General features: G+C 35.2%; 2 protein-coding genes and 1 long non-coding RNA gene across 5 annotated transcripts; 2 read left to right on the plus strand and 1 right to left on the minus strand.

The window, feature by feature from the left end:
• Positions 1–370: 370 nt before the first annotated feature.
• On the plus strand, positions 371–5,835 carry LOC109583425 (uncharacterized). 2 transcript variants are annotated; one of them, XM_019998768.1, is made up of 2 exons: positions 371–1,434; positions 4,782–5,835. In XM_019998768.1, exons 1-2 carry the CDS (start codon positions 993–995, stop codon positions 5,567–5,569), a joined length of 1,230 nt encoding a protein of 409 aa, XP_019854327.1. In that variant the 5' UTR covers positions 371–992; the 3' UTR covers positions 5,570–5,835. The 2 variants fall into 2 exon arrangements, with proteins under 2 accessions (XP_019854327.1, XP_019854326.1); XM_019998767.1 differs by lacking the exon at positions 4,782–5,835 and adding an exon at positions 2,950–4,042 and having other exon boundaries at positions 371–1,289.
• A 342-nt stretch (positions 5,836–6,177) lies between these two features.
• LOC109583426 (uncharacterized) lies at positions 6,178–9,970 on the plus strand. 2 transcript variants are annotated; one of them, XM_019998769.1, is made up of 2 exons: positions 6,178–6,398; positions 8,855–9,970. In XM_019998769.1, the coding sequence occupies exons 1-2, from the start codon at positions 6,272–6,274 to the stop codon at positions 9,487–9,489; spliced, it is 762 nt and encodes a 253-aa protein (XP_019854328.1). In that variant the 5' UTR covers positions 6,178–6,271; the 3' UTR covers positions 9,490–9,970. The 2 variants fall into 2 exon arrangements, with proteins under 2 accessions (XP_019854328.1, XP_019854329.1); XM_019998770.1 differs by having other exon boundaries at positions 6,178–6,326; positions 8,783–9,970.
• Positions 9,971–10,681: 711 nt separating this feature from the next.
• Positions 10,682–11,065, minus strand: LOC109583418 (uncharacterized). The gene is made up of 3 exons (XR_002185522.1): positions 10,955–11,065; positions 10,749–10,899; positions 10,682–10,706 (listed from the first exon to the last, which is right to left on the minus strand). It is a non-coding gene; the product is annotated as an uncharacterized LOC109583418 (long non-coding RNA).
• Between the last annotated feature and the right edge of the window lie 7 nt (positions 11,066–11,072).

Raw genomic sequence — 11,072 nt, forward strand, 5'->3', positions numbered from 1 at the left:
TGTTGTCAGCGTACTCTTATTCCTTGGTTCTATAGGTCTTTTACTAACTCTACTACTGATAATATTGAGATGAGGTTATGCTGTGATGAAGGAACTCACGATGAAGATGTTCCTGTTGGAGAATATGAAATTTATGTTAAGTGATATTTGCAAGCAACTGTTTCCTATTTTGATAAATTTTTCTTTTTTCAGCTATTGTTTTTGCTTTTGTTAAATAGAAATAGAAGAAAATAAACAATCTAATAATAATAGCTAGTGTGCTCAATCTAGTTGCATTACTGTATAACTTTCAACATCACATTACTTAACTAATATCATCACATGCAATGTACATATTTGCACATTTGCATTGCTTATTATAAGCAACACCATCTTAATTACTATACTATCATATAAGTGTATAAGTGCTTGCACAAAATGCCATGCTAAATTGCTAAAACTAAGATTATATTAAAGAAGACTAAAGGAGGAAGGAGGGACTCTTTATTTACTGCATGCAACAGTGTGTGTGTGTGTGTGTGTATAGTATAGTAAATATTAATTAGATTAATTAGTGTAAAGTGTAGAGATTGAAAGAGTATGAGCATAAAGGATAAATTTTGTAGCTGCATATAGGCCCATCGAAAAAATTTTATTTGTATTGCAAAATATTTTAAACTCCAGATATGTTTTGAAAATTTTCAACAACTAAGTATCGGAAGGAACTATACAGTACATTCACTGATATCATACAGACTTTATTGATATTAAAATTTGTTTTTTTGGAGTTGTTTACCACTTATAACATGTCATTGTATGAGCTCTATCAAGATTTAAGGTTTGTCGTAACATTAGTAGTAATTATGGTAATAGGTTTGAAGTGGTAAAATGGTTCGAGAAGATAGTATCGTATGATTTTCTTGTCGTATGATTATTGTAGTTATTAATGTTAAACGACTAATGGCTATAAAAGTAGTTGAGCGTTTTCATCACAAACAACCATTCAGCTGAAGATGTATTCTATTCTACTGGTTCTTTGTATTACCTCTTATTCATCATCTGCCAGTAATACACTTGATGGTACTTGTGTTAATCCTACTACTTTGTCTTTCATTGAGAATTCACTGACTAATATCAGTGATCAGCTTAAAGGATCATCCTGTTCATCAGATGGCGCTACTACTGAAGGACTAACTGGTCTCCTTCAATTAGCATTAGTAAAGGAACTAGCAAAAGATTATAAGGATAAGTCATGTGATAAAGAAGAAAGGAATCTATTGAATCGCATCAATGCATCTATTGCTAACAAAATAGAACCTCAATTAGCTTCACTGCAATCACAAGTGTCTTCTCTCTCATCTGATCTTAACAAGTTGTCTCGATTGTTAGCAAAACATGTTAATGTGACTTTAGATGATGAAGAAGAGGCTCCTTCATCTCCTCTCCTCTCCTCATGTGATGCTATCCTCAGTAAGTGGCCTAACAGTCCTTCAGGTTATTATAATCTAGCTGATGTTAATGGACATAGTCGTCATGTATACTGTCACATGGAGACTCTGTGTGGTAAAGGAGGAGGCTGGAGAAGAATAGCTAGTCTGAATATGACTGATCCTAATGAGAAATGTCCTTCTCAGTTTAGAACTTATTCAGGAAATGGAGTCCGTGTTTGTAGTAGGCCAGTGACTAATAGTGGTAGCTGTGTTGGTAAAACATTTCCATCAAGAGATATAAAGTATTCACAAGTATGTGGTAAAGTGATTGGATATCAACATGGAACAACAGATGGATCATTTGGATTTCTCTCTAGCAAGGATATTAACTCATCATACATTGATGGTATTAGTCTAACACATGATAACCCAAGGAAACATATCTGGACACTAGTTAGTGGACAGTCCAGTCAGAAGACTCGTTGTCCTTGTGGCAGTTCAGACCCTAAATTTGTTCCATCATTTGTTGGTTCTCACTATTATTGTGAATCTGGCTGTCACACTGCACGTGCATCCTATACTACATTATATTGTTCTGATCCATTATGGGATGGTAAAGGTTGTGGTAGTACTGAAACTGCTTGTTGTGAACGTACTCTTATTCCTTGGTTCTATAGATCTTTTGGTTATTCTACTACTGATAATATTGAGATGAGGTTATGCTGTGACCAAAGCACAAATGATGAAGATGTTCCTTTCGGACAATATGAAATTTATGTTAAGTGACGAATTTAAAGTGTACCAATTACTATTGGAACATTTTGTAGGACACAATTAATTTGCTATTTTAATTTTATTATGATTAGAATTACATGTATGCTACAATAATAGTACATACAGGCTGTTTGAGTTGTTATGACTTGGTAAAGGCATATGCATTATTATTGTCTGCTATGTGAATGGTGCATTGTTCTCTATCACTCAGCTCAATGAGAGAGGACTATTACTATATTGGTTGCTATAACCAGTATAGTGATAATAACAACCTCTCTTCATTAATGTGGTTTAGAATGTTGAGGCTATAAGGGGCTAACATGTCTTGTCATACTGTCTGCACAATCCATTAATTGTGGTAATTATGAGACAAAGAGATGCAGTGACCATAAATAAGTCTGTATGAGTGTTTCGTCTCACAGTTTCATTACAGTGAGGAATGAAGATGTATTCTATTCTACTGGTTCTTTGTCTGACCTCTTATTCATTATCTGCCAGTAGTACACTTGATGGTACTTGTGTTAATCCTACTACTTTGTCTTTCATTGAGAATTCACTAACTGATATCAGTGATCAGCTTAAAGATGGAGCTAGTGACAATCTTCATAGTGTCACTAGTATCTTTCAACTCTCACTCCTAAAGGAAATGGTAGGATCCTGCAAAGAAAAGTCATGTAATAGCAATGAAGAAGGATTAGCTCTTTTGAAACGTATGGAGCTAATATTGAACACCTCTACTACAAATCTTGACACTAAGATGCTGAAAATAGATGCTTCTACTGCTGCAACTGATGCCAGACTGAATGCTATTGAGCCTCAATTAACTTCACTGCAATCACAAGTGTCTTCTCTCTCATCTGATCTTAACAAGTTGTCTCGATTGTTAGCAAAACATGTTAATGTGACTTTAGATGATGAAGAAGAGGCTCCTTCATCTCCTCTCCTCTCCTCATGTGATGCTATCCTCAGTAAGTGGCCTAACAGTCCTTCAGGTTATTATAATCTAGCTGATGTTAATGGACATAGTCATCATGTATACTGTCACATGGAGACTCTGTGTGGTAAAGGAGGAGGCTGGAGAAGAATAGCTAGTCTGAATATGACTGATCCTAATGAGAAATGTCCTACTCAGTTTAGAACTTATTCACAAAATGGAGTTCGTGCTTGTGGTAGACCAGTGACTAATAGTGGTAGCTGTGATGGTATAACATTTCCATCAAGAGATATAAAGTATTCAGAAGTATGTGGTAAAGTGATTGGATATCAGGATGGAAAACCAAATGGAGCTGCTGCCTATCATGCTAACAGAGATATAAACTCAGCATACATTGATGGTATTAGTTTAACACATGGTAACCCAAGAAAACATATCTGGTCATTGATTAGTGGATATACAGATATTAATCAAAATCAATGTCCTTGTGGTAGTCATACACCTTATCCAGTTCCTTTGTTTGTTGGTTCTCACTATTATTGTGAAGCTGGATGTCACAACACACAAGCATCCTTTAACACATTATATACTTCTGATCCATTATGGGATGGCAAAGATTGTGGTAGCATTGAAACGACTTGCTGTCAACGTACTCTTATTCCTTGGTTCTATAGATCTTTTACTCACTCTACTACTGATAATATTGAGATGAGGTTATGCTGTGATGAAGGAACAAATAATGAAGATGTTCTCATTAAAGAATATGAAATTTATGTGAAGTGAAGATTGGTAAATCAATAATCAATTTTACTACATACATGTATAGTAGTTAAAACTTGTTGATTTGTTTGGCACATTTTTAGTCAAGTTATAATTAATTTTGGTGCTATAGGCATAAGTAATTTTAGTTTTGTGTTTCTAATTGACATACTAACTTTATCAATTACTTTTGTGAAAGCAGGAAATGAGTGTACTTTGCTACACTGCATTGTTCCTTATCAGTGTCAGTGACCTGCTCAATGAGAGAAGACTTTTATATAACTTGAGGTGTCTTGTTTGTATAGTCAGCTTGACCCCTTTATTGGAAGATATAGTTGAAGGAGGAATTGTTTATAAAGGAAAGGTTAGGTTTGTAGATGTTGCCTACATTATAAATGGTTTTACAATGTAAGGTTGTCTTCATTCAATAGTCACTCGATCACTTGAAGATGTATTGCTATTATTCTATTCTACTGGTTCTTTGTATAACCTCTTATTCATTATCTGCTGCACTTGATGGTACTTGTGTTAATCCTACTACTTTGTCTTTCATTGAGAATTCACTGACTAATATCAGTGATCAGCTTAAAGATGGAGTTAGTGAGAGTCTTAATAGTATCTTTCAACTCTCATTGCTAAAGGAAATGGTAGGATCCTGCAAAGAAAAGTCATGTAATGGAACAATAATAACAATGAAACATTAGCTCTTTTGAAACGCATGGAACTAATAATGAACACCTCCACTGCTGCAACTGATGCCAGACTGAATGCTATTGAGCCTCAATTAGCTTCACTACAAACACAAGTGTCTTCTCTCTCATCTGATCTTAAGAAGATATATCAACTGCTGGAGGAACATGTTAATGTGACTGAAAATTGTGAAGAGACTCCTCTCCTCTCCTCATGTGATGCTATCCTCAGTAAGTGGCCTAACAGTCCTTCAGGTTATTATAATATAACTGATGTTAATGGACATACTCATGATGTATATTGTCACATGGAGACTCTGTGTGGTAAAGGAGGGGGCTGGAGAAGAATAGCTAGTCTGAATATGACTGATCCTAATGAGAAATGTCCTACTCAGTTTAGATTTTATTCACAAGATGGTGTTCGTGCTTGTGGTAGACCAGTCACTAATAGTGGTAGCTATGTTGGTATAACATTTCCATCAAGAGATATAAAGTATTCACAAGTATGTGGTAAAGTGATTGGATATCAATTTAAATTCACTGATGGATCTTATAGACATCAAACTGGAGGTAATATAAACTCACCATACACTGATGGTATTAGTCTAACTTATGGTAGTCCAAGGAAACATATCTGGACACTTATGAGTGGTGCTACTGGCAATGGATCTTATAGTCGTTGTCCTTGTGGTACTCCTAAGCCTCAGTCTGCCCAGGAGTCTTGGTCTGCCCCATCATTTGTTGGTTCACACTATTACTGTGAAGCAGGATATGAAGGATCACTGACACCTTGGGATCCTAAAATATATACATCTGATCCATTATGGGATGGTAAAGGTTGTGGTAGCAGTGAGACCAATTGTTGTCAGCGTACTCTTATTCCTTGGTTCTATAGATCTTTTACTCACTCTACTACTGATAATATTGAGATGAGGATATGCTGTGATGAAGGAACAAGTGATGAAGATGTTCCTGTTGGAGAATATGAAATTTATATTAAGTGATATTTGCAATCAACTGTTTCCTATTTTGATAAGTTGTTTCTTTTTGGCCTCACCAGCAATTAGTGTAGGCGAGGACTATGTAGTTAAGTGTGTTGTCTTTCTGCTATTGTTTTTGTCTTTTGTTAAATAAAAAAATAAAGACCACTATGATCTAATAATCATATAGGTGCTTGCAAGAGGAGGGATTCATTATTGATTGCATGCAGCAGTTTGTGTGCAAGTGTAGTATAGTCAATATTAATTATATCAATCAGTGTAGGCTGAGTGAGCACGATCATAAAGTGCAGTAGCTGCATAAAGGCACATCAAAATTTTATTTGTACTATACAAAATTTAAACTCAAGTATGTTTGTAATGTTTCAAAAATTTTAGTTATATTCTTCCAAAAATAATTATATATTTTATAAAGTGGAAAGAACTACAATGCATTCGTGATATTATACAAACTTAATTGATGTTAAAATTTGTTTTTGGAGTTGTTTACCACTTAGAACATGTCATTGTATGAGCTCTATCAAGATTTGAGGTTTGTTGTAACATTAGTAGTAATTATGGTAATAGGTTTGAAGTGGTGAAATGGTTCGAGAAGATAGTATCGTATGATTTTACTTGTTGTATGGTTATTGTAGTTATTAATGTTAAACGACTAGTGGCTATAAAAGTAGTCGAGTGTTTCTATCACAAACAACCATTCAGTTGAAGATGTATTCTATTCTACTGGTTCTTTGTATTGCCTCATTATCTGCTGCACTTGATGGTACTTGTGTTAATCCTACTACTTTGTCTTTCATTGAGAATTCACTGACTAATATCAGTGATCAGCTTAAAGATGGAGTTAGTGAGAGTCTTAATAGTATCTTTCAACTCTCACTGCTAAAGGAAATGGTAGGATCCTGCAAAGAAAAGTCATGTAATGGGAACAATAATAACAATGAAACATTAGCTCTTTTGAAATGCATGGAACTAATATTGAACACCTCCACTGCTGCAACTGATGCCAGGCTGAATGCTATTGAGCCTCAATTAGCTTCACTACAAACACAAGTGTCTTCTCTCTCATCTGATCTTAAGAAGATATATCAACTGCTGCAGGAACATGTTAATGTGACTGAAAATTGTGAAGAGACTCCTCTCCTCTCCTCATGTGATGCTATCCTCAGTAAGTGGCCTAACAGTCCTTCAGGTTATTATAATATAACTGATGTTAATGGACATACTCATCATGTATACTGTCACATGGAGACTCTGTGTGGTAAAGGAGGAAGCTGGAGAAGAATAGCTAGTCTGAATATGACTGATCCTAATGAGAAATGTCCTACTTCGTTTGGAACTTATTCAGAAAATGGAGCTCGTGCTTGTGGTAGACCAGCTAATAGTTATGGCTGTGCTAGTATAACATTTTCATCAGATGATATAGGATACTCTCAAGTTTGTGGTAAAGTGATTGGATATCAAAAAGGATTTCCAGATGGAGCCTTGAGAAAAATATCTGATAGAACCATAAACTCGGCATACATTGATGGTATTAGTCTAACATATGGTAACCCTAGAAAACATATCTGGACATTTATTTGTGGTAGTACTGGCAGAGGATCTTATAACCGTTGTCCTTGTGGTAATACTGGTGAAAGTATTCCATCATTTATTGGCATAAACTATTACTGTGAATCAGGTTATGAAGAATATTACTCTCCTTCTTTTTCTGTTACATATACATCTGATCCATTATGGGATGGTAAAGGTTGTGGTAGTAGTGAGACCACTTGTTGTCAGCGTACTCTTATTCCTTGGTTCTATAGATCTTTTACTCACTCTACTACTGATAATATTGAGATGAGGATATGCTGTGATGAAGGGACTCACGATGAAGATGTTCCTGTTGGAGAATATGAAATTTATGTTAAGTGATTTTTTTGCATAATGAATTGACAATTTTTTCTTTTGCTTATTTTTTGCTGAATAAAAATATAATTAAAAATATGTCAAGGTGCACGATTTCATCCAGTAAATACAGCTATTATAATGCAATCAATTACTTTATCATAAAGTCATCAGTGTATGTAAGGACTATTTTATTGGTATAAAAAACTGGCTCATGTGATCCCATTGAACTAGTATAAACTTGCTGACCTTGCACTGCATGGGGCCATGATACTGTATACCACTGTACCACTGTTAGCTTTAAATAATGTTTTATGGCCCAATGATTTGTTCTAATTTTATTTGTTGAAAATTTGCAAAACTTTATGTATCTAACAGGACAAAAATAAACTAGATCATTGAAATGTTGTTATAATCATCATGCATGGTTTTTCATGATTTAATTGTAATATTCAAAATACTGCTTTTACAAACAGTGCACTGTCCTACCTGTTACAGCTTTTACACAAGAAGCAGAGATCAGAGTAGTGATGAGTTCAGATAATAAATTTAATGTTATGGGCATGGAAATGGGAAGGTCAGTAATTTAATTCTATTTGGCTACAATACTGCAGTTTAAAGACCAAGAATTTTTTTTTAATTGAACGTTCATTCCAATTAGTTTTGCAGCATTAACCAGAGACCATGCTGAACTTGATGATAAAAATTATTTAAAAAAGCCAAACAAAACAGTATTTTTGCTTTTCTTTTAGGCAAGGTTTTAAGCAATGCTAGTAGTCCCCTTGTCAAGATAAGGCCTGGTACACATGATCATTTTGTTAGTATACACTGAACAATAATCAAAATCACTTGGTGTTGTTTATAAATTGATGACAATTGGTGGGTGCTACTTAACTTGAATGGGATGAATGTTAAAGGCCTGCCTTCTGCTCTTTCTCTTCATCTCCTCCTCTAGTCATTGATAGAACACAGCCTAATACACCCTCTTGTTTTTACTTGATTTCTTTTGAACCTTATCATAGAATTATTACCAACTTAGCTATATGAATGGTTCTATGATAAAGGCTCAATGCTAAAGAGAAATCAAGTAACAATAGGGTGTATTAGGCTGTGTTCTATCAATGACTAGAGGAGGAGATGAGGAGAAAGAGGCAGACAGTAGGCTGGACACATCAAACATTCATCTAATTCAACCCACCAATTCATAAACAACTATTAAGAATATAAAAGAACCTGCTTTGGGATGCTCACTCCAGTCCATTCAGTTGAAGATGTATTCTATTCTATTGGTTCTTTGTATGACCTCTTATTCATTATCTGCTGCACTTGATGGTACTTGTGTTAATCCTGCTACTTTGTCTTTCATTGAGAATTCACTGACTAATATCAGTGATCAGCTTAAAGGATCATCCTGTTCATCAGATGGTGCTACTAGTGAAGGACTAACTGGTCTTCTTCAATTAGCATTAGTAAAGGAACTGGCAAAAGATTATAAGGATAAGTCATGTGATAAAGAAGAAAGGAATCTATTGAATCGCAAAATAGAGTCACTTCAATCAGAAGTATCTGCCCTCTCATCTGGTGTAATGAAGTTATCTCAATTGTTAGCAACACGTGCTAATGCAACTATAGATGATGAAGTAGTACTTTACTCTCCTCTCCTCTCCTCATGTGATGCTATCCTCAGTAAGTGGCCTAACAGCTCCTCGGGTTATTATAATCTAGCTGATGTTAATGGTGACACTCGACGTGTATACTGTCACATGGAGACTCTGTGTGGTGAAAGAGGAGGCTGGAGAAGAATAGCTAGTCTGAATATGACTGATCCTAATGAGAAATGTCCTACTCAGTTCAGAACATATTTAGAAGATGGAGTTCGTGCTTGTGGTAGACCAGCTCGTAAAGGTGGCTGTGTTGGCATAACATTTCCATCAAAAGATATACAATACTCTCAAGTATGTGGTAAAGTGATTGGATATCAAGCTGGATTCCCAGATGGAGTTATTAGACGTCAAAGTGCAGGGGTACTACTGGTATAAACTCAGCATACATTGATGGTATTAGTCTAACTTATGGTAGTCCAAGGAAACATATCTGGACATTTATTAGTGGTGCTACTGGCAATGGATCTGCTAATCATTGTCCTTGTGGTACTACTGGTGTAAGACCTGCTCCATCATTTGTTGGTCGGGACTATTACTGTGAAGCAGGTTATGAAGGTCCTACATTTCCATTGCATTCTCAATTTTATTCTGATCCATTATGGGATGGTGAAGGTTGTGGTAGTGTTGAGATTAATTGTTGTCAACATACTCTTATTCCTTGGTTCTATAGATCTTTTACTCACTCTACTACTGATAATATTGAGATGAGGATATGCTGTGATGAAGGAACTCACGATGAAGATGTTCCTGTTGGAGAATATGAAATTTATGTTAAATGATATTCTTTGTATAATGAACTTTTCCTATTTTGGCGATTTTTTTCTTTTGCTTAATTAAAGGTATGTTTATATTGTAAGGTGCACAATTTCATCCATCCAGTAAAATATATATTTTAACAGCCATTTCAGTGCATATCAATTACTTAATAAAATGGCTCATGTGATCCCATTGAACTAGTATAAACTTTCTGACCTTGCACTAGGGCCATAATTCGTATACCACTGTACCATTGATTATTTTTACATTATGTTTTATGGTCCAATAATTTGTTCTATTTTATTTTTCGAAAATTTGCAAAACTTTATGTACCTAATAGGGCAAAAATAAACTAGATCAATGAAATGCTGTTATAATCATTGTGCATGGTTTTTCATGATTTAATTGTAATATTCAAAATACTGCTTATACAAACAGTGCACTGTCGTACCTGTTACAGCTTTTACACAAGAAGCAGAGATCAGAGTAGTGATGAGTTCAGATAATAAATTTAATGTAATGGGCATGGAATTGGGAATTCAGTTCTATTTGGCTACAGTACTCCAGTTAAAAGACCAAAAAACAAAAGTAGCGGAACAAAACAGCATTTTTGCTTTGCTTTTAGACAAGGTTTTGATTCACACTAGTGATACCAATAGAGTCCCCTTGTCAAGATAAGGCCTGGTAGACATATATAATCATTTTACTAGTGTACACTGAACAATATAAAATTTTTTTAATAGTTGTTTATAAATTGGTGTCATTTGTGGGTGCTACCATAGATATTAGAGTGCTACTTAGCTTGAACTGGTGAATGAAACTTTTCCATTAAATATCTACAAAGTAAATAAGTGGGTGTGGGCAAACAATTCCATTACCTTCTCGAGTTACTCTTCTTAAGTGGGTGTGGTTTAGTATCATTCCAAGAGAAAGGATCCTCCATTAGTAGGGGGGAGGTGCTTCTAGTGCTGGCCGTGGTCTGGGGGGATACAGGAGAAGGGGAAAGAGGAACTGACGTCATTTCAACTTCTAACGGAGAAAAGGTTAAAAATTAAAATATATAACTATAAAATATATTTAATACCATTTTCTGTCCACTCCAGTTGCTGTGGTGGGTGTGGTTTCGCTACTCTAACACGAAACACTTGACTCCAAACTGGCGGCAACTCCCAATCAGTGGGTGTGGCTTCCAGAGGATCTTC

The sequence above is a fragment of the Amphimedon queenslandica genome, unplaced genomic scaffold (assembly GCF_000090795.2).
Source record: "Amphimedon queenslandica unplaced genomic scaffold, v1.1 AMPQUscaffold_13306, whole genome shotgun sequence".
NCBI lineage: Eukaryota > Metazoa > Porifera > Demospongiae > Haplosclerida > Niphatidae > Amphimedon > Amphimedon queenslandica.